Source organism: Camelus dromedarius, chromosome 5 (assembly GCF_036321535.1).
Source record: "Camelus dromedarius isolate mCamDro1 chromosome 5, mCamDro1.pat, whole genome shotgun sequence".
In the NCBI taxonomy this organism is placed as follows: domain Eukaryota; kingdom Metazoa; phylum Chordata; class Mammalia; order Artiodactyla; family Camelidae; genus Camelus; species Camelus dromedarius.
This window is the reverse complement of record NC_087440.1, coordinates 68,714,443-68,737,130: the sequence shown is the minus strand read 5'-3', so window position 1 is coordinate 68,737,130 and position 22,688 is coordinate 68,714,443. Positions and strand designations below refer to the sequence as shown.

Here is a 22,688-nt window from a genome sequence, read left to right as displayed (position 1 = left end):
AGCCCAGGCCTGTCACTGAAGCCCTGTGCCCTGGAGAGGGTGGCCCAGGCCAGCAGGCTCCAGAGCCCTCCTTTCTCCAAGGCCAAAGCTGCAAAGAACCTGGGTCACAGTGGCACTGAGCAGGCTTGAGGGCTGGACTTCCGCCCCTCACATGACCAGACACTTACTATGGAAGCCACCGCTCTCGACCTTGGCCTGCTCCCGGTGTTGTCACCTCCATAAGACCTTGCACAGCCAGCTTGATGGGGCCCCTCAGCCACAGACACGCCGTCAGAGCAGCACCCAAACCTAGACAGACATCACACAGCCTTCCCCTCACCACCCAGGCCTGAACCCTACCCTACCAGGGTCCCTGAGCTTCCAGCATCCCAGGATTCCAGGCCCTGAGCCTCCCTGAGCTGGGAGCTCATCTGGCGAAGACCTGAGTGGGGATAGTCTGTCCCTGTATGCAAGGTGAAGCATTTTGCTTACCCCAGTCTCTGTCATGTCCACTGACCACCTAGGGGCTACCAGAAAGGGCAGCAGTAACTCAATAAGCAGAGCTGAACTCCCAGTAAATGACAGATTCTCAACTCAAAAGTCCCACGGTAAAACAGAGGAGGGGGATGTTCACCTGAGCCTGCCCAAATGCCAGGTTCCCAGGGAGTTTTTACAAAATAGCAGCAGATAGGAGATGGGGCAGAAAAGGGTGTCAGAGGAGCCCACCACTTATCTCACCTCCACCAACAGGAGTCAGGAAGGAAGGTGAAAGAAGGAACGCATCAAAGCGCTGTCTGTGTGCCAGGCACATGTGATTTGTTTCATCTTGACAGTAACCCCAGCCAGTGGCTGTCACTGTTCCCAATTCTCAGCAGAGAAAGCCAAGATCAGAGAGGTTAAGTAAGTTTCTCCAAGTCACCCAGCACATAGCTGGTAAGTGGCTGAGCTGGGAATCACCCCCAGGCTGCTGGCCCAGAAGTCTAGGCCCTTAGCACCCAGCCCCTGAGGGAGTGGGAGCCTGGTTTGGATCTGAGAGCTAGAATCATACTCCATTTGTCTTCCCAGCACTTTAGGCTACATCTCAACAGTCTGACTTCTTTAGAGACGGCAAGGGTTTTCACACCCCCTGCTTAGCACATTAGGGAGCTCAGCAAGAGGAAGCCAAGTCCTCAAATGGCACGATCAGAGCAGCTCAGAGGCCCGTTCCTGAGCTCTGCTAACCCACCCCACCCCTTTCTGAGCAGAAACACTGCCCACCCCATCATACACCCCACAACCAAGACACACCTCCCATTTTGACCTGGTGAGGGGGAAGAGGCACCCACCTGCTCTGCTGACATGAGGCCCCCAGGCAGCCTTGCCACTGTGGCCCAAGAGATGCAGTGTGGCCATCAGGGCAGCACCCATAGGGGCTGTGTCTGCAGTCACGGGGCCCTGAGCCAGACCGCAGGGTCTGCTGGTGTGAGGACTGCTGCGGAGACAGGGCTGGGCCCAGGGCTGGCAGATGGGGGCTCTGGTCTCCTCTGGGGTTACCCTGAATTGAGGGTTGCTCCTGGGGTGCCCACCACTGGTCTCTGGAATCTAGAAAGAAGAAGGGAACAAAAGACATATGATGTATCTGCCTGGCTCGTCACCCTCCACCTGTGTCTACATCACCCACCTATCTCCATCCCCCAAAACTACTTGCCCCCACTCTCCACCTCCATCTCCAGGGCCTGAGGTTGGGGGCTTCCCCTGAGCTTCTCACCTGAGGCAGGGGTCTTCCGAGGGCCCAAAGGCATCCAGGGGTTCCTGGGGCTGGTGCGCACATCCTGTGTGCTGGGGACTTCTGCAGGGAGCCGAGGCAGTCAGAGCAGAGGGAAGGAAGAGAGATGGGCCCAGACAGCGGCCACCCCCACCAATGTTTGCTCCCACCCCACTGCTCAGACAGGACCTGGAAAACCCAGGACAGCAGAAGTGACAAGGAGCAGATTTGTATTTTCGTAAACACCCTTCCCAGGTTTCAAAAGCGTCTTTAATCACATAGAAAATACTAATACTACATGTTTAGCTGAAAAGAAAAGCCAGATATAAAATTAGCATCTATGTTTGATCCCAACTATATAAAACAAACAAAAATGATACACAAATTTTTTCAACTAGATTGATGAAAAGACAAACAATCCCGTTAAAAAATGGGCAATGACCTTGAACAGACCCTTCTCCAAAGAAGATAAATAAATGGCCGACAAGCACATGAAAGGATGTTCAGTAGCATCAGTTGTGAAGGAAATGCAAATCAGAGCCACAAGGAGACACCACTTCACATGTAAACGGAAGGCTCTAACGCAAAAGGCAAGTAACAACTGTTGGCGAGGGTGCAAACAAACTGGAACCCGCAAGCTCTGCTGGTGGGAATGTAAAACAGTGCAGCCACTGTGGAAACAGCCTGGCTGTTCCTCATAAAGTTAAACAGAGTTACCATATGGCCCAGCAATCCCAATTCTAAGTCCGCACAGACACTGGTATGTGACTGTTCATAGCAGCATTCTTCATCATAGTCCGAAGGTGGAAACAACCCAAACATCCATCAACAGATGAATGGACAAACAAATTGTGATACATCCATATAATTCGGTGTGATTTAGTCATGCAAACAAATGAATAAATACTGATAAATGCCACAACTTGGATGAACCTCAGAAACATTCTGCTAAGTGAAAAAAGCCAGGCACAAAAGGCCTGCTCATTCCTTTTTATATGCCGTACCCAGAATTGGCAGGGAGGCGCTGGTGGTATAGTGGTGAGCACAGCTGCCTTCCAGAATTGGCAAACCCACAGAGCAGATTGGGTTACCAGGGAAGAGGACTGGGGTTAACGGGCAGTGATTATTTAATGGGTACTAGATGCGTTTACGGGGTGATGAAAATTTTTGAAACTAGAGGAGAGGTGGTGGTTGTACAACATGGAGAACACACCAAATAACAGTGCACTGTGCGCTCCAGAACGCCCACTGTGTGTGATGTGAATTTCACCTCAATAACAAGTCCATATTAAAACCGACTGGACTGATAGATGAAAAGGACAGAAAGAGAGTAGATGATGAAAAGGCAAACATAGGGGGAGGGTATAGCTCAAGTGGTAGAGTACATGCTTAGCATGCACAAGGTCCTGGGTTCTATCCCCAGTACCTCTAGTTTAAAGAAAAAGCAAATATATGTGTACACACTTATCAAAATTCATCAAATTGAACATCCAAAATATGTGTACAGGAATTATACCATAATAAAATTGTTTAAAAAAAAGAAAAAGCAAATATAACAAAATATTGACTGTGTAACTTAAATGGTGGGCACATGGCTGCTCACTACAGTTCTTCAACTTTCCTGTATGACTAAAATTTCTCATCATCTCACTGTCTAATCTGGTAAATTTACTAAAAAGCATGAACTGTACCAGTAGAATGAGTGAATTTTCTGGTATATGATACTTGACCACTTCAATAAAGTTCTTAAAAAGACTTTTCATCATAAAATGTTAGAGAAAAAAATGCAGAAGGCTGAGTAGAGAAAATGAGGACAACAGTTATTCTTTTTTTCATGATGCACAAAAAAGGCTAGCAGGACACCCCCAGAGTGCTCACAGTGAAGTGCCTCGGCCTTTCGTGTCGGGGTTGGGGGTGGTCCTTTCCTGCTATTTGTTAGTGTCTCTCAAATTTTCCACAATAAGCATATTACTACATGGTGGAACAAAGTTATGAAAAATAAAATAATTGAAAATTCCATTCCCATATGGACTACATCTTGCCAGTCCCCAGGGGATATTTTAAAAACAATAACTTAGGAAGCAGGCGGTAAAATCTTGGTTTTCACGTTATCGCCCATCCCACTCAGGCCAAAACCTCAGACAAGGCTGATTCAAACTCTCTCCCCGGTCCTGAAACCACTTGGGTAGGTGAATCTACGTTTTGAACTGGACATTTGATGACATCTAAATCCAGATCAGGTATGCCAGCGAAATTTTAGCATCTGAACTGAGGTGTGCCGTGAGTGTAAGCTATGCATTGGATTTGGAAGACTTCATTTTGTTAAAAAAAATCTCATGGAAAAAGAACATAAAATATCCCATTCATAATTTTTATATAGATTATATGTCAAAAATACTGTATTGGGTTAAATAAAACATATTATTAAATATAAATTCACTTGTTTCTTTTTACTTTTGGCCAGTGCTGCCCTACAGGCCAGAAAAAAGAGGCAGCAGAGTTGTCTGTGTGTCCATGGGACACCCAACCCTCAGGGGGCCTCCTCTTCCCACCCTCAGCCCCTCCCCGCAGGTGCTCGCCAGTAAGCACTACAGCACTGGTTTCGGTACCCAAACCCCAGAAACCGCCTAAATTCTAAATTCTCACCCACTATGCGCTCACCTAGAAAGCACAGGACGAAAATGTTCACACACCAGATGGCATTTAGGGCATAGAGTAGATACAAAATCACACTTACATTACAAGGAAGTTCAGGAAAGATTTATCCCAACACCGACGGGATCAAGGGTAATTAAAGTTTCTCGCTATACACTCCTTTTCTGATTTCCCCAAACTGTCCACAATGACCATGCATTATTATTATGCTTATGAAAACAGCAGTGAAGGTTATTTCTTTTACAATTCAACCTGGTCTGAAGTTCTCTTACGGCTTCCTTCCTATCTACCTATTGCAAATGCCTCTCTAGGGCAAGCCCAGGGCTGCCTCTTCCAGGAAGGCGTCCAGGGCCCTGGGACACTGAGTGGCTCCAGGGGGCTGGGCTTGGAAGAGCTCGGGAATCCTCCTGCTCATGCACCCTAAGGGCCAGGCCCAGGCTGAGGAGCCCCAGGAGCCACCGCTGCCGACCCTTTGCTCATCGAGTACTGTGTGTTCCTTGCCAAGAGATCACCACAGGCCTGAAAAGTCACTCTTACTAACTCATTATACAGATGCACAAACTGAGGACCAGGGAGGAGAGGCACTTGCCCAGCCCCGCAGCCCTTCAGCAGTGGAGAGGAGATTTGAACCCAGGTTAGCCGTTGACTCCAAGCCATTGGTTCTCAGCCACCTTACCACATGCCTCCATCGGAATCCTACCACTCCCCCGCCTCGGGCACGTCAGGGCCAAACACACTTCTCTGCAGTATCACCTCCAACTGCCCCTGCCCCAGCTCAGCCCCAACCCACACCTTTCCTCAATAACACTTCCGCACACCAAGTTAAGTGCTGGCCTCCGTGCCCTTCGTCCTGCAGCTCCTCATGACTGGGCACCGTCGTTCCCAGTGGGGATGGGAGTGAGGGGAAGTGGGGAAGACAGGGGCAATGTACGAGGACAAGCTTTCCTGGACCACCTCCCTCTCTGTGCTCAGTCACACGGTCATTCAACAAACATATTACTGAGTACCTACCACATGCTAGCAAAGTTCTGGGTGGAGGGGGGGTGCGGGCAGGGGTAAAACAGAAAGAAGGAAGTCAAGGTCCTGGCCCCCAGGCAGCTCCTAGCTAGTAGGCCGGCCTAACCATATACAACCACTGCAGCTCAGAACCAACCTAAGAGTGACAGCAGTTACAATGAGCTATGCGGGGTGGGGACAGGGCTGGCTTGGGAGGTTGCCTAGAGCTGGACTTCAGGGGTGACAAGGGCTTCAGTAGGTGGAGATGGGGGAGAAGGGCGGTCCAGGAGACTGACGCAGCACAGGCAAAGGCCCAGCACAGGAAGTGCTGGCCAGGTTTACAGTGGGGAAAGAGGTCAGGCCAGGCTCCGCCCCGCCCGTTCTGTCCTTACCTGGAGGAAGATGGCAGGGCTGCGTGTTACAGGGCTCCGCATCTGCAGGCTTCGACGGCAGCAGGCTCTCACAGTGGCCGGGTGGCCCAATGGCACAGACGACCTGGCGCCTCCGAGTGCCTGAGCTGCAGCTCTTGGAGCACTGGGGCCGGGGCGGGAGTGGGAAGAGAGAACATGCCCACATCAAGAGACAGACCTTGAGGCTGGGGGTGGGGGCACCCAGAAGGCAGAGGGGAGGTGCCTGGTCCTGCACGACAGACCCAAGGACAGGCACAGGCACAGCACCTGTCAGAGACCCAGGCAACCAGGCCTGGGCAGCAGATATGGGGAGAGGAAGTACTCACTAGACCCCAGGCGCCTATGTGCCAGGCCTGGTTGGTGAGGAGGGGACAGTCGTCGTGCACACAGGGCTCACTAAGGGGGGGACGGTCCTCCAAGGAGCACGCCGTGGCATGAAGCAGAGACCCCTCGTCACCCCGGCAAGTGATGCTCCGCCTCCGGACTCCGGCACCGCAGCTGACAGAGCACTGTAAGGACCGGGCTGTCAGCAGGAGCTGGCCTTCGCCCAGAGGAGCCATGCCAGCTCGGACAGCTGGAGGCCCACTGGCCTGGCATGGAGGGCAGACAGCACCCTGTTGCCCACATTCAGACTGGGGCTGCAGACACCAGGCTGAGGTGTAAAATACGTTCCCTCATTTGCAGCCAGAATATATGTAGATGCTGGAAGCAGTGACCAGCAGCCCCAAGAGTGTCAGCTCTTCCCATGCCCCCCAGAAATGCGCCCAGCTTCTTCTTTCCCTCTACTAAAGCCTTTACCACCCTGCCTGGGAACCTAGAGAAGGAGGAAGAGCACTGGAGCAGGAGTCCAAGTCCCTGCTCCTAGTCCCAGCCTTGGCCACAGCTTCCAATATGACCAGCAGGTCACTTTACTCCCCGGATCTGTTTCCACAGCGGAGGACAGGCCTCCCAGCCCTGCCCCAATCCCAGCCCCAGCCTGGTCCCAGCAGGGGCCTCACCTCCCCCCAGGGCTCCACACTCCAGGATGCACAGCGCTGCAGGTTGCAAGCCTGCGTGGTGGGGGGCTTCCCAGGCAGGCCCGCACACTCGGTGTCCTCGGCAGCCTCCTGGACGCCAGCCCCGTCGGATGAGACGCAGTAGACGGAGCGAGACTGGGAGCCGCCCCCACAGGAGGCTGAGCAGGGCGCCCAGGGCCCTGTCTTCCAGCTGGCAGGAAGCAGGAGGCCGGTGAGGCTGGCCTGGCAGCAGGGGCCAAGGCCCAGGCCTGAGGGGGTACCAGCTCTCACACGCAGGCAGAGGGGGGACCCTGACCCAGCCCATCCTCTGAGCATCAGGCCGTGCAGGTGAGGAGCAAAGAGCTTTGCACAAAGGCCAAAGTCCAGCCCAGGTTGCTGTCTCCTACCACTGTGTGCTGGTCCTGACAACATGGAGCCGGCTGCCTCCCTCAGTGTTCCTGTCCTCACCTGCATCCCCCCCTCTTCTCTCCAGATCCCCTGTCACCCCTAGCCAGACTCCATTCCCTCCGGGTCAGACCTTAGGGGCGTCTCCCTGAGGGGCCGTGCTCACCCGGGTGTGTGGAGTGGCTCTGCCTGGCCCTGGGGCCCAAGGACCCAGAAGAAAAGGTCACCCACACTGCACATGCAAAGCCAAGCCCACCACCATCCCAAGAGACCAGCTGCCACCAAGGCCACGGGGTGGAAGGACTACACAGCCCATCAGGGAGCCTGTGGCCAGCGGATTACCTGTTCCCGCACACACGCTGGGCCCCAGCAAGGTGCCACGCTCTGGGCCGGTGCAGGTAAGAGGTCCTTTGTGCACGAACAAAGGCATTACCAACACCTTGGCATTTGACAAGTTCCCTGCTGGCTCAAACAGGTTCCTCCGGTACCTCCCCAACCCTCCTGCCACCAGCCTGGACTTTATGGGCACTGTGTGGACTCACAAAGGTGGACAGAATAGCCCGGGGTCTCGTGCTCAGACCCCTCCACTGCCTCCCCGCTGACAGCTGCCTCTTCCCCACTCCAGCCACTTCTGTGAGGAGCCCCCCAACCTCTTTCTTTGCTCCACAACTAAAGCAGCTGAGGGACCCCACTCCCTTCCCACCAAGAGCTTGGACCCCACATGGGCAGAGGGAGCTAGCAAGGGCCTCACCGCTTGGTGTGTGGACAGGGATGAGGGTTGCAGGGCCGGCGGTCAGCCGGCCGCAGCTGGTGCTGGCACATGTGGTCGGGGTAGGCCTCATTGTCGACGGAGCAGAAGACCAGGCGTGTCTGGTGACCTGCAGCGGCCCAGCCACAGTGGGCAGCCGGTCAGTCAGCATTCACTGAACGCATTCTCTAGGCCAGGCACCATTCTGGACACCTCCCAAGTATCATCTTGATTAAGCCTCAAATGACCCCCTGGGGTAGGTGCCATCATTGTCCTCAGTTTACAGATGAGGAAACTGAGGCTCAGAGAGTTTTGTTTATAGGGGATGAAGCCCCACTCTGACACCCAGTCAGCAGCTCCAGGCCCAGCCTCTGCTGCCCATGGAGCACTGTCTCCTATGAGACGCCACTGCTTCGGGGAACCCTGACCCCTGGTTTCTGCCCCCAGTCACCCCAAGGTGACCTCCGTGACATGCAGCTGTCTCATCTACTTGTCCACCTCCCACCCAAGGCTGGAGTGCCCGCACACAGCTGTGTGCCCTCCCCAGGCCGCTGCCCTCACCTCCGCCACACTCAGCGCTGCAGTCGCCCCACGAGCTGTGGCTCCAGCTGAAGCCGGGCCGGGGGGAGCTCAGGGGCAGGTGGTACTCGAAGCGCACGCCGGGGTTGGGCTCCTGGCTGATGAGCTGTGCAGGAGGGTCCCCTCTGAGCCTGACGCCAGGGGGGCCTCCCTCGCTTGCCCCACAGCCCTTCCGCTGGCCCCCTGGGGGCCAGGTGCCCCCCACTCGCCCTGGAGGCCCTCTCCTGCCTGCCCCACTCACCTCAATGACCAGGGGCTCTGAGGTGGGGCCGCGGGCATGGAGCCGCTCGGGCGCCAGGTCGCCCTCGGCTCCCCGCTCATAGTGCAGGATGGTGCTGGCCACGGGCAGGGCCCGGGCGCCCTCGATCGTCCAGTGCCCATTGAGGTAGTATTCACCATGGACGCTCTTCACCGCTGTGCAGGGTGAGTACCCTAGTCAGCTGCCAGGGCAGGACACGCCTCCCAGTCCCAGCCCCAGATTCACCCCAGACCCAAACATGCACTCACCCAGGAAATTCCTGCTGGCGGCCACCTCCTCGATGTGGATGCTGGTGGCCCCCACAGGAACTATGAGGATCTGGTTGTAGCCTGAGGGGCAGAGATACTCTGGGACCACCCGGGCACAGGGAGGATTTGGCCCTGAGGATGCTAAGTGCCTGGCAGCACAGATTGGGTGAGGGGAGGGCAAGTAGGACACAGCAGGGTGGGGTGCTTGGTGTTCCTGAAGGAAGAAACAGCTTTATAAAGGCCAGAGGGACAGGCAGGCTCCAACACCCAAATGGGGTGGGAGAGGAGGGGACAGGTGGGGACGATGTGGGAAGAGATGAGGCAGCCAGGTGGCCACCGGATAGGTGGGCCGAGACCTGAGTATCAGCCCACAGGCTCCTGGGCAAGGGTTTGGCCTCCACCCTGAGGCATGACCTAAGTGCCAGATCAGACCCTCTCAGAGCCAAGAGAGTGACTCAGCCAGAACAGGAGACAGGCAAGGAAGGGGCAGGCAACAGACCCTTGTCTCAGCTGTCTGTGGACCCTGGGAGGACCCCCACCTCTGCTGAGGTCATTGGCATCAAAGACGCCTGTGATGGGGTAGCAGGTTGTGCCGTCACCCCCACACTGCAGACACTTGTCCTCCTGCTTTGATGAGTCCAGGTTGTGGTCACAGCCGACAACCTGCCAGGTAGAGATGAGGGGAGACAGGAAAGACCAGAGGAAGTCATGGTCACCCTGGGACTTGAATCCAGGTGGCCCGGCCAGGTCTGGGAAGAGCAGTAACCATTTACTAGCCATGGGGGCAAGTAAATGGTGACTGACAATCAATCCACCTCTTCCGCCTGCTTGGCATCCATGTCCCCTTCTCTGGCAACAACACGTCATTTCCCTTTGGAAGCCACCTCTCCTACTGAGTTTGGATACAGCTCCCAGCATAGGGGTTGGGTCAATCAGTGGGTTGTATACCTTGCACAAAACGTACAGGGGGAGGCCCAGGCCAGGACAAACCAGAAGCAACCCCAGGTCACTAGAATTCCTGGGAGTCCCAGGGGGTTTCCAGGCTGGGACAGCTGATGTCTGGAGCTGCTGGTGGCCATCTTTATACCTCACCAGAAGAACCTGCCTGATGCAAACGCGGACCCAGAAGAGAGGAAAGCCAAGAGACAAGGAGATGTTTCCAGCAGTGTCATTCAGGAACCCGCAGCCAGCCAGACCGCCCATGCCTCAGTGGCTTTTCTTTTTCCCTTAAGTCAGTTTTAGCTGGGTTTCTGTAACTTGCCACCCAGAGGGTTCCTTTTATTGTGGTGCTAGAGTTTTCAAAGGGCAAAAGTAAGAGGGTCGCAGGGCATCTGTGATGCAAGGCACCTTAGAAGCCAGTCTTGAGAAGACATCAAGGTCTGGCCACTGGCTCAGGGAAGGGAGACATCCTATAATAAAGCCCCAAGCCAGCTCAGGGGGTGGGGGTGGGTGGCACACAACTTACCCGGCAGCTGCCATCCACACAGATGTCCCGTTTGCCAGGCTCACAGGGTGTCCCATCTATGACAGCCTCCCTGTGCTTATAGTAGAAGTTCTCCCCCTTGGGAATGCAGTTCAGTTCACACTTGTTTGGGGCTATGGCAGGCAAGATGGGAAAGTTGAGAGCCTGAGCAATGTTCAAGGCCTCTCCTAGCAACAGCAAAGCATGGCAGGAGCCAGAAGCACACATCTAGCTGGGAGAGGAAGTCCTACAGCATCCCCACCCCCAGTGGCTCTGAATCCCACCCCTAGCCCATGGAGAAGGGATGCTCTCCATGACATTGCTGCATCTCTGGGGACAAAGTCAAATAAAAATCCCAGAATAAGGAAAAAGGCAGATACTTGAGGAGGTCTATCTCAGAATTATGTATAATAGTCCAAGAGTTAACAATCAGCTACTCTTTAACTATTATCTATCACTAGGCTACTATGCATGTTGACTGTGCTGTTAAAAATTATGATACAAAGACTATACATAATGTGGGAAGATGCTTATAACACAGAAAGCAAAGTGATACCATGTAGTAATTACAAACATGTAAACATAGAGAAAAAATAACATGAAATAGGCTAGAAAAATGCTAGCAATGATCCTATGAAAGAAGTGGGGTCATTTTTTTGTTTCAGTTTTTGCATTTATCTAAATATTATACACGCATTGTTTAAATAGCCTAGAGGTGCTAATAGGGTTGCAATCACAAAGAAGGTACCCCTTTCTCAATCTTTCCCCTGTTCTAATTTGTCTACACTATAGATATTTCAATTATTTCCAACGTATGTTTACCTTAGGATCCGGGAGGAACAATGACTACTCACTGGGGCCACCCCCTTTAGCCCAGACCCCCTCCCCCCACCCCCAAGGCATACACAGGACATGACCGTTCACTGAGTTGGAATCCAGAGTGCCACTGAGTTTCCAGGAGTCATTTACAGGGAGCACTGAAAACTAGTACTCAGAAGGATTAACCTAAGGTATCTTCTGACTCATCAAAAATGTTCTAATTACACAGATGCTAGTATTTTTTTTTTCTTGAACTGTATTGCTCTAAAAATTAATGACCTACAGCTGCCTCATAGTTACCCAGAGAGCAGGCCTCCAGCCCCAGAGTTCCTGAGAGAATGAGCTCTCGCCCCACCAAACCCCTTGGAGACCACCTTGCAGTTCAGCGGGATAGCATCCCCCCCACCCCTGCCCTGCAACTCCTGCCAGGTGAGGAAAGCTTCAGGAGCAGGCCAAAGCAACGCACAGAACAAGGCTCAAAATGGCACAGACCTGGGCATGGCTTTGTTTGCATCCAGAGGGAAAAAGGGTGTAAAAACCTCAGAATGATCAGCACTGTTGTGTTGTAATGGGTATGTGCCTGGGGGTACTGGTTGGGTTGTTTTTTTTTTTAATGTACTTGACACTGCATCTTTAATATAGTAATGAAAACTGTGAAATGCAAATTGTGAAGTTTGTTAAAGAGATCCGCAAAAGATGGGGCCCAGCACTGGACAACCGCAGGGTGTCGGGGGTGGGGCGGGGACCTGCGCACTTACCCCCATAGTAGGGCAGCCACTTGTACCGCCGCCCCTGGAACTCCTGGCCATCGAACTCGGAGCACTGCTCCGCCCGGAAGTCGTGGGCGCCGTCTGGGCAGCTCTGGGGGGTGGGGGTGGGGAGGGGGCACATGACTCTGCTGCTGGGGTCCCACTGCGTGCTGCCCCACCACGCCAGCTGCGGCTTCTGGGAGGCTCAGAGGTGCCCCTGGGCTCATGACCCCCCTCGGGGGGGGGTTGGGTGCGGGGTGTTTTGGGTGCAGGGTGGGGAAGGGGCTTCTGGAGTTCGGTCTGTGCACAAACAGGAGGGCACTAGGATGTCAGCCGAGTAGGGGTTCTGGGAAGCTGTCCCCCATCCCTGCCGGCTTTACTTTACCTCTGTCCGGCAAGAGTGGTGGCTCCGGGTGGGGCCCACGCAGCTGGAGCCCCCATCTCTCCTGTAGGGCAAGAGCACCAGGAAGACCCAAACCCCCATAACTAACACCCCGCCTCCCTGGAGCTCTTCCACAGGCCCCCCAGCTACGGATGGGCTCCATGGTGGGCAACCCTCAGCCAGAGGGGCAGCAAGGAGAGGAGGGGTGTCCCCCAGTACATAAATCCCCTTAGGTAGATGCAGTGAGCCCATATTTATACTTGGGAGAAGCCAGACGCAGGAGTCTAACTCTTCTGGAATTTGTCTAACTTGAGGCCACTCTGCCTCTTGAAGCAAATTCCCAGAGAAGACTCAAATTCTGCCTTTGGAGATACAACAAGATGTAACATATACCCACTTGGTAAGGTTATCCTGCCACTTAAGGAGTAAATGAGTATAAGGCACTTAGAACAGTATCTCATTGCTCTTCCTCTTCACACAGTTTTCAGGAACTAGTTAACCCACCGACCGACAGGCAGTGTCTTCACGCCCCCTTTTGGGCGCTAAAGTACCTGTCAGAGTGCAGGGCACATAGCAGGTGCTTAATAAGTCACTTAGACTGGGAAACACCTATACTTGACAAAGAGGCTGACGGTAGAGAAACTGCACAGGTTAAGAATTGCTGAAGATTATTCATTAATTCAACATGAATTCACTGCACCTGCCACATGCTAGGCACTGTGTTAGGAGCTAGAGACTCAAGGGTGGATGAAGCGGACATGGCTCCAGCTCCCCTAAAGTAAGGTGGCTGTTGCAATCAGTGTGTAAGCACATGGGAAATGATTCAGTTTCAAGCACTCCACCAATACTTTTCCCAGCACAAATCTATTGTGTGATGGGTTCTGTCCATGTGGCCTAGCACTGGCCCAGGGCTCCTAGCCCAGGATCCAGCCACTCCCGAGTGCTTGCCTTCTTTTGACAACCTGGCCCATTCTTGCGTCCCTACCTCTGGGAGTAGCAGGGGCGCTCCCGGAAGCTGACGCCCCCTCCGCAGGTCCGGCTGCAGGGGCTCCAGTTGCCCCAGGAGCCCCAGGTGTCACTCTGCCGCCTCACCTTCAGAGCCTGGAGGAGGAGATGCTCAGGAGTGGAAGTCAGCACTCGGAGCCCTCACAAGTGCTCTCAGGGCTCCCCCGAGTTCCCCTGCCTACAAACACCGCCCTCCTTTGCAAGGATCCTAAGATTGTGTTTCCTAGAGCCAGCCCTTCAGGACTACAACATCACCAGGCACTTGAACGTACTCATTTGTGGAATTAGCCAGCTTTCACCATAAGAAGCCCAACCTTCGCATCTGTCAAAGCCACTGCCACTAGCAGCCCCTGCTATTTGCCAGGTACAGTGGGGAAATGACCAAGCTAGGGGCAGAGGCTCGCTCTCCTGACCATGATATCCTCTGGCTGGGCAGAGTCTGGTTTGAGATCCAAGAAATCTGCAAACAGTGCCTTGAATGGAGCCCATGGATCAGCAGAACATACCTTCCAGGAGGGAGACATAAAAGGGCAGGAAGAACAGCATGTTCTCAGGTAGATATGTCTCCACCTGTGCAGGGAATGTCACCCACTGGCAGTGCCATGTTTTTGTATTAAAATAAAAACTTAATCTAATCCTGCATGTGTGTGTGGGTTGGGGGTGGGGTGGGTTGTGGTTTCTTCCTGTCAATCTGTGGCTGAGACTCCCAGGAATCCTCCAATGTCCATCCTCCCCTTCTCCCATTAAAGGAACCTTTGACTCTGAGTTGGATACCTGGCTGCCCCCTGTGAAAATTCATTTCCTGGATTTCCTGCAGCTAACCGTAGCTATATCACTAAATTCTTTTCAATGAGATATAAATAAAAGTGTTTTGCAGCAGCCTCCAGGACAGGCATACCTGAAAGATATTGTAGGTTTGGTTCCAGAACACCAGAATAAAGCAAACATTGCAATAAGGTGAGTCACATGGATTTTGGGGTGCATATAAAAGTTGTTTGCACTATACTATAATCTATTAAGTGTGCAATAGCGTTGTCTTTTTGTGTGTTTTTTTGCATTGTCCTAAAAAACAATATACATACTTTAATTTAAAGGTATTTTATTGCTAAAAATGCTAATCATCTGAACTTGCAGCAAGTCCTAATCTTTTTGCAATAGTAACATCAAAGATCGCTGATCACAGATCATCATAAAAAACATAATGATGAAAAAGTTTGAAATATTGTGAGAATTACCAAAATGTGACTCAGAGACATGAAGTGAGCAAATGCTGTTGGAAAAATGGAGCCAATAGACTTGCTTGACACAGGTTGCCACAAACCTTCAATTTGTTAAAAAAAAAAATGCAGTATCTGCAAAGCACAATAAAGCAAAGTGCAATAAAACAAAGTGTGCCTATAACCTCCTTAAGAGATAGCTTGCATGTGTATTTGTCCTCTTTCTTCTCCCTCCTGTACTCCTTCCTGCTAGTTGGAAATCAGATGTGATGGCTGGAGTTGGAGCAGCCTTATAAACTATGAGGTAATTTGAGAATAGAGGCTTCAAACAGTGAAGCAAAGATAGAAGGATCCTAGAACCTGGGGGTACTTTGTAAGACAGACCATCCCTAGACTTCTGACCTCTGTGTGTTTATGTGAGAGAGGGATCAAGTCTCTCTTGTTGAAGGGCTGTCATTTGGGACTCTGCAACTGGGATACAATCCTAATGGATAGTTTCCCACCAGAAAGATCTGACACCCTGCAGCTGGCATCAGAAGCCCACATGCTACACACATATTCTCTCATTTAAACCTCAGAACAACCTGACAGACACCAGTGCATGGATAAGAAAAGTGAGGCAGAGGGAGTGGGAGCCACGTAGCAATGTGTGGACATAGCAGCAGGTTGGCTTCACTCCAGACCTCTGCTCTTATACTAGGTTCCCACCGACCTCACCTGAGGAACCAAAGGGGAAACTAGATGAGTCCCAAGGAGCTGGACAGGTGTTAGACCTGATTTCCTGCTGGGAGGCAAAAGGGGGACTGAAAATATGTCCTGTTTGCCAGAAGGGGACTTTTATTTCAGGGCATCGCCACATAAAAATCTCTAGGGGAAAAAAAAATCACTACCATTTTCCAGAGAAAGAACTTGAGTCCTAACATGGAAAAGCACGCTCTTCCGCCCGCTGTAAGCCTCCAGCCACGTCACAGCATTTGGGCTGTGGATGGAGGTCTGCGCGTGCGCGGATTACTCACTGCGTACTTCTAGTACCCCAGTGCCAAACATCTAGTTATCCTTGTTTTATAAATAAAATCAGAACCCTGAATCAGAACAAATCACACACACTTGCTGAACCACATACAAAATCGAGAAGGAAGGGCCAGCCAGACTAAAGGTCTGAGGTTTCACTCTTCAAATCATTTACCCTTCAGTTCTAACTGAGCCAAAATCTCCAAGCTTCCAAAAACCAGTGAACCGAAATGTAAGTGTTCTCTCGATAAAATTTAAACTGAAGTTTACTGGGATCAGTTTCTATTTTAAAGGGGAAGATACTGAGTGCCAGGAGGGTGACTTTCCTGGGACAACCATCACCCCCTACCCCCATCCCAGACTCATCACCACATTGTAAGAATTCTGGAAGCAGCCCACAGGGACTGCTGCTTTCTCATCCTGCCAGCCTCAGCCTAGCTGCTAATTACCTCTGACCAAAGCCTGTTTGGATGTCAGTCTTGCTCCTGAAGCACATGACCTGACCCTCCCCAAACCACCCTGCCCTGGGGTGGGGCTGGGCTTACCAGTGTGGGTAAGGCAACAAGGGGAACCCCTGGCACGCAGCCACCTTGTGCCATCAGGATGGGGTGGGGGGTGACTCACCCGAACAGAGGGCCCTCTAAGTACCAAGCCTTGCAAAATCCCCTCGTCCCCTGCCCCCAGCACCTGTGAGGCAGGCATCCTAGAGCCAGGCCCTGCCCAGTACTCAAGTCTCTCTGATGAAAGAAAACACATTCAGCCAGAAGCAGCACAGACACATCTTGTTTCTCTGTAATTACCCAAGCCACGAGCTGCAAGATGGTGTGAAGCCACAATGAGCTGGTCCAGTCCACCCTCATGCTGGGCCTGTCTTCACCTGCCTCCTGCCACTCTCAGCACCCGACTCGCTCCTTCTCCAACCCCCGTGTGAGGCAACTCAGGAGCCCCCTTTCCTGCTGCACTGTTCCTAGGGGATCAGCTGCCTGGTGTGCATGGGTCGGGGGGTTGTTATGGGAGTGGGAACAGAGGAAGAGATGAGGAGACTGGAAGGCCCCCTCAGGAAGCCTCCCCCGACCAGCCTTGGGGGTAGTGAGGGGCGTGGAGGTAGTGCTATATCTCAGCTTCATTCCTCCTTAATCAGCTACTCATTCTGCTCAAGCTGACCCCTGTCAGCACTGAGAATGATCTCACGAAGTGCTGGGGATCCAGTGGTGGTGGTGGGGGTCCTGCCCCCCAGCTAGAACCAGCCTGGGTCACACCCCTGCCCCAGACAGTGGAGGGGGTTAAGAAAGTTCTCAGCCTGGCCAGGTCCAGCCCCAGCTGAGCTCAGCGTATGAGTAGGAGGCAAGAGAAGGCTACCCAGGTGTTTCTAAGGAAGAAAGCACCTAATAGGACCCGGGTTGCTTTGGATACCTTGACTCATTTCATCTGCATGCAACCTGTGGGTGGGTGTTATTACCTCCCCCCACCTCCACCAATTTAAAGGAAGCTAAGACCTGCTTGTTTGCTTAGGGACACAGCTGTTAGGTTTTCATTCTGGGGTCTTCCCCTCTCTGCCCTTCTCATCCTCCACTCACATTTCTAGTGGCAGCATTTCCCCTGCCCTCCCTAAGGCAGCAAATAATTTGAGTCTTTTCTCAAGGTCCTCCTGCCAGCCTCAGAGGACTGGGCAGAGCTGTGGGTCTTCCCCATGGAAAGCTCTCCAGGGGCAGGGCTTGGCTGCCTCTGTGACCTCCATCCTGTCAACGCAGGAGAAGGCTGGCAGAAGCAGCCTCCAGGGCCAAGCCCAGCTCTGCAGACCATCTTCTCCCCAAAGGTGGGTCCGGCAGTCTAGAAGATTCCCTGTACCTCCTCAGAATCCAGGTATGTTCTTCGGGGCCTCTGTTAATGAAACAGCTACTCTGATCATCAGCTGGCTTCCTGTGTCCACTGTCCACTCTCTAAACCTGCACTAATGCAGTAGCCACTAATCACACCTGTGGCCATTTAAATTTACCTTAATTGAAATTTAAAAATTCAGTTCCTCAGTTGCACTAGCTACATTTCATGTGCTCAGTAACCACATGAACCGAGCAGCTATCTATCTCATTGGACAGCACAGATATCAAATATTTCCATCGTCTCAGAAGTTTCTATTGGACAGCCCTGCTCCAGATGTTAACCCCCAGAGCAGTGGGGAATTGCTGGCGGCCCAAACAGCCCCAAACTGTCAGCTGAGTTTGGTCCTAGGCAGGTAGCAGACGTCTGGTGGGATGGGCCACCTAGCCCTGCACCTTGGCTGGTGTCATCACTGACCCCCTCTTCCTTCCGCCCTAGAAGACCACCAGGGCAGAGGTTCCCAGCCTTAGTGAATGGGGAGGGCGCTGGGAAGGTGCCATTTCTGCAAACTGAGCCCCGCAGCCAGGCAGGAAGTTCTGGGCACCTTGGCCAGATGGCTTCAAAAATCTAACCCCTCTCTGAAGGTGCTGGGGACCAGGGCTCACCTCCTCCCACTCCACCTTCCCCGACCTTGGCCCTCTCTAGCCCTCAGGGGGCTCGAGCCCACGGAGAGGCTGTCACCCCTCTCCCCTCCCAGGAGGGTCCTCCCAAGGGGCAGGGCCGCACTCACCGAGGACCCGGGTGCAGGGGCCAGCAGCAGAGGCACGAGCAGCAGCAGCCGCATCTCGGCCAGGCCTGCGGAGAGGCCGGGGTTGGAGGGGGCGGGGCAAGGACCCGGCAACACCCCACCCCGAGCCTCCCGCTCCCAGCCGTCTCCTGGGCCCGCGCGGTGGCAGCATGTCCCTCCCTCCCCGCTGCCCACAGGTGACCCGGAGACATGCTGAGGGACGGGAGGGGACGTCGTGGGGTGCAGCAGAATGGCCGTGCCATTCACACAGCGAGGGAGGGAAGGCCTGTCTACAACTGGCTTCTGAAAGTTCAGCGGTTTCAGGGTTTGAGGGGAGAAAAGAGGACAATTAAATACTTCCTTGTTGAAAAACAGAGCTCAGAATCGAAACAATCAAACTCACTGTTTTAATTCAGCAAGAAGTTCCTTTTAAAAAGCCATTACACTACTTGTTTAAAAACTCGTTAATATAGATGTTTTAAATTTTTTAAGGCACTTTCCAAATTCAAATGATTTTAAAATGTTAATTGTATCTTACTTGAAACCCAAGCCAGCATTTCTGCACTGGAAAAGCTCCACAGTCTGGGTCCAGAAGTGGGTCGTGGGGGGAGTATGTGTGTGTGTGTGTTTGGGGACTGCCTGTGTGGAGTTTGGTATGTGCATGCATGCGAAGTGGGAGAGTGCAGTGTGTACAGAGTGTAGTCTGGTGCGTGGGTGCAGTATGTGTGCATGTGTATACATGTCACTGTACTGGAAAATGACACACACAACGTGCCCCGTTCAGTACAGAACGTTAAACAAGTACTGGCTTGTATGCTTAAAGTTTAAAATCTGTAATTCTACGAAAGTTCTCTTTAATTTTTTAAGCATAAAATGACTTCAGTTTACAAGAATAAAACAGCATACCTAGTACAACCTGGCACATTTAACGACGCACATGCTCCGTTAACTTAGCACCAACAGTGTTTCATGTAATCATTTTCACCGCAAACCTGAGGTTCCCAGGGCTTGGCGGGGTGAGGGCGGTGGGGTTCGGCCTCACCCTTCCCACCGCCGCGGCCCAGCCTCGCTCTGAGGGCCCTCCTGGAAGAGCCGTGGGCAGAAGGGGAAGCCGCGGTGCCTGGGGACCCTTGTTCTAGGACTAATAACGAAGGTGATGCTGCTCTAGGGTAGAGACAGCCTTTCAGGGGAGGGGATGAGCATCGGTTAGGGTAGAGGCGGCAAGACGGACAAGAGGGAAAAACTTTATAGTTGCTACAAGGGGCTGGCAGGCGGGGCGGGTCTGCGGCTCCGCGCCAGGCGTGCCGGGGGCGGGAGTCTAGGGTCCCCGCGCGTCCTCCCCGGCCGCCCCCAAAAGAGGATCACCCCGCGCCGCCAGAGGAACGCGCCCGTGCAGCCCCGGAGGCGGGGAGATCCGGCTTCCGACATGGGACGCGGGGCTGGCCCGGCAGGAACCCGGGGCTCGGGCGCTCCAGGCCGCAGAGATACGGAGGAGGGACTGCGCTAGTCTCAGGGGCTCTGCGCCAGGAACTGCGCCCGACGGAAGGCAGCGCTGAACCCCGCGAGGCTGCCCTGGTTGCCTCCGACCGCCCGGCCCCAGCCCTATTCCCGGCTCCCAGCGTTTCCTTCCCGCCGGCGACCTCCCACCCCGGCCCGAGGGCGCGGAGGCCGGGTCTCCTCCCGCGCTCCCACTTCCTTCGACGCCGCTCTCCCCGCGAGCCCAGCGGGGCGAATTCCTGCAGCAGCCTGGGGGTGAGCCGCCCGCGCCAACGTTCCTATTCTTCTACCTCCTACCTGTCTCCGGGAGTCCTGGGCGCGCAGGGCCGGAAGGGCCGCTCCGTCGGTGTCCGTCCCAGCCTAAGCCTAGGAGGTCGGCCCGGCCACCCGGAGCGTCTGCGGAGGTTGGACTTTCTCTCCCCGCCGCTGGCTGTCTTCCTTCCCGCCCCATCTCCCCCACACCCAGCCCTGCTGACATCCATCCCTGGTGACTAGCGATGCCCAGGGCCTCCATTCCTTTGGCTCTGTGCCAAGGCTTGGCTTGCCCTCCACTCTGTGCTGGCACCAGCCCCATTTCTTCTGCGCCTGAGCCTTCCAGTTATGTGCCATCCCTCCTACACATCCCTGCGTCCAGCTGCCTGCTTGTCTTCTACCCCTGTATTCTATGATTGGGCCACAAATGAGTTTCTCCACACACCTGCTGCTCTTTCCCACCTCCCAGCCACCTTTTACCACTGCCGAAAATGAACTCTGGAAACCCCCTCTCCCTTGCAAACTCCTACTCATCCCTCAAGACCCTGGTCAAACTCACCTTCTCTAGAAGCTTTCCTCACACCATCCCAGGCAAAGTTGGTGGCTCCCTGCTCCCTCAGTCTCCACCTCTGTCTGCTGTAGTTCTATGATGCATCACCCTGTGGGAACTGGAGTCTCCCTAACTTAGCAGTGAGGTCCCCGAGGGTAAAGCTTGCATCCCTATCTCCTGTGTCTAAAGCACTAGTTGGGATCAAGGTAGGAACTCAATAAATGGGATAAAATTAATTTCCTTTCCTAATTGGCCTTCTTTTCCCCAACCTTGCCTGCCATCTCTTTTTTTGGAACTGGAAATCACTTATTTCCAGAAAAACAGCACTGGCCCTGGGGCACATGGGAGGTAGGGAATCACAAGTCTGGTTCCTTGCCCCCATCCTCTTCTGCCTTCAGCCCCTTTCCTAGCCTGGCCATTTGGCATTTCTCCCCTGGCCTCCTTTGGGGCAGAGAAAAGTCACCAATGGGGAGCTCACCCCGTTTATAGACCTCCAGCTCCTGCAGCACATCTCCCTGGGCCATCACTGATGCTCAAACAAAATGCTTATTAAAACATAAACATGTTAAATCTGGCCCATTTCTTACCTATCAGTGAAGAGAGGAGAAGAAGCAGCTGTGTAGCAGGGGCCCCTGGGAAGTTGTGTGAGTTCTTAGGCAAAGATAAAGCTTGGCAGAGAAAAGGGAATGGAATTACCCAAAGCTTGTCTAGAAAAGGAAAATAGTTTCTTCCATTCAAAAACCCTACTCCCTGCCCCCATCAGCCAGGAATTTTCTGAGCTTGGTCAAAGGTTCCTGTAAAGTGGGAGGCAGCTGCCTCTCCTGCCGTGGGGGGTGGGCAGCCAAGGCACCTTCCTGCTCTGTTCCTAATTTTCCTCCATGATCTCTGCTTCTCAGACACACCCAGGGCCATGATTCCTTACTCCTCACCCCAAATGCAAAGGAGACCCAGAGGTTGGGGAGGCAGAACCCACACAATGCTGCTGGGACCCACCAGCCAGGCTCTGGCAGTCACTGCCCAGGTCAGGCACTTGTCTTCAAGCCTCATGTCCCACCACCTCAGAGGGACATGTAACTACTAAGGCTGTTTTCAAGCTACCAAGGTAATGTCACTAACCACAGAGTTGTGCAGTCAGCTCTCCCAAGCTGTGGGCTCCAACACATAGATCGTCCCCACTTGGGGAGTTTACTTTCTAGTAGGGCACTGCATTCTTCCCTTGTGTGTGTTAATTTAGAATAAAACAAATCTTACAAGTATTTCCACAATAAATTCACAACCTATGCTACAGCCGAATCCAAAAGGAAAAAAGAGCCCTTCACATTTGAGGATTTCTCCATTTATCTCTCTACTGCCTCTTTACCCTCCAACACATATCCATTTCCCTTGATATAGTCTTTCAAAGTGTTGGGGGGGGGGCAGGGGGCTGCTGGGAGGAGAGTGTTCACTCAGTGTCAGTCTGCAACCCCCACCCCCTGTACCAATCCTCCTTCCTCCCTTTGCTGCTGCCGTATTCAAGTCAGGACCTTGAAACGCCAAACGGGACTGCAGGAGTGAGACGTGCAATGCTCAGTGTGGCTGATGAGAGGCTGTCATACACCACCTGTATGGGAGTGTATGGACTTTGGAGGGGAGTTTTATCCCCAAAGCTGGGACAGAAATACAGGTTCCCCGACCCTTCCCACAGACACAAGGGCCCTCCAGAGGGAAAGAACAGAATTCCTGGGATGTCGTTCAGTGGCCTGGGGCCTGAATCCAGATCTTGGGATACAGCCCCAGGAGGAGGGTGAGGCCACACAAGGAACCTGGGTGTGGGCAGGACTCTGCCCTGGGGTGGGAGGCCAGAGACGGGAGAGCATCAGAAACGGCAAAAGAAGGGGTTTTCTGGAAATCCTGTCCTGATTGGCTCCCACCCAGCGGCTCGAGCCTTAGAGAGCTCATCCCCTTCCTTCCACATGGACACACCACACACTGCAAGGATCTGGGCTACAGTCTTCTCTGGAGAAGCCAACCACCTGAACTCCTGGAGACATTAAGGGAGCTGGTGTGTGGAGCGCCCCCTTCACCCACTCTCTGCTTCCTATGTGGGAGAGGCTCAGGCCCAGTCCCCCAGAAAGGCCAGTG

At 53.4% G+C, this 22,688-nt stretch overlaps 1 protein-coding gene across 2 annotated transcripts in view; it reads right to left on the bottom strand.

Moving 5' to 3' along the window:
* Nucleotides 1–20,829, bottom strand: part of PAPLN (papilin, proteoglycan like sulfated glycoprotein) — a 33,217-nt gene extending 12,388 nt beyond the window's left edge. The window contains exons 1-17 of one of the 2 annotated variants that reach the window (XM_031453993.2): nucleotides 20,063–20,829; nucleotides 18,272–18,336; nucleotides 13,416–13,531; nucleotides 12,434–12,494; nucleotides 12,058–12,160; nucleotides 10,484–10,614; nucleotides 9,558–10,119; nucleotides 9,019–9,099; nucleotides 8,753–8,925; nucleotides 8,494–8,617; nucleotides 7,936–8,062; nucleotides 6,783–6,990; nucleotides 6,111–6,293; nucleotides 5,767–5,908; nucleotides 1,727–1,807; nucleotides 1,305–1,560; nucleotides 168–288 (exon numbers count right to left, since the gene is read on the bottom strand). In XM_031453993.2, coding sequence (XP_031309853.2) covers nucleotides 168–288; nucleotides 1,305–1,560; nucleotides 1,727–1,807; nucleotides 5,767–5,908; nucleotides 6,111–6,293; nucleotides 6,783–6,990; nucleotides 7,936–8,062; nucleotides 8,494–8,617; nucleotides 8,753–8,925; nucleotides 9,019–9,099; nucleotides 9,558–10,119; nucleotides 10,484–10,614; nucleotides 12,058–12,160; nucleotides 12,434–12,494; nucleotides 13,416–13,531; nucleotides 18,272–18,336; nucleotides 20,063–20,339 — 2,811 coding nt within the window. In that variant the 5' untranslated portion in view covers nucleotides 20,340–20,829. The remainder of the gene's footprint in view (nucleotides 1–167; nucleotides 289–1,304; nucleotides 1,561–1,726; nucleotides 1,808–5,766; nucleotides 5,909–6,110; nucleotides 6,294–6,782; nucleotides 6,991–7,935; nucleotides 8,063–8,493; nucleotides 8,618–8,752; nucleotides 8,926–9,018; nucleotides 9,100–9,557; nucleotides 10,120–10,483; nucleotides 10,615–12,057; nucleotides 12,161–12,433; nucleotides 12,495–13,415; nucleotides 13,532–18,271; nucleotides 18,337–20,062) is intronic. The other variant, XM_031454000.2, reaches the window with a different exon arrangement.
* Between the last annotated feature and the right edge of the window lie 1,859 nt (nucleotides 20,830–22,688).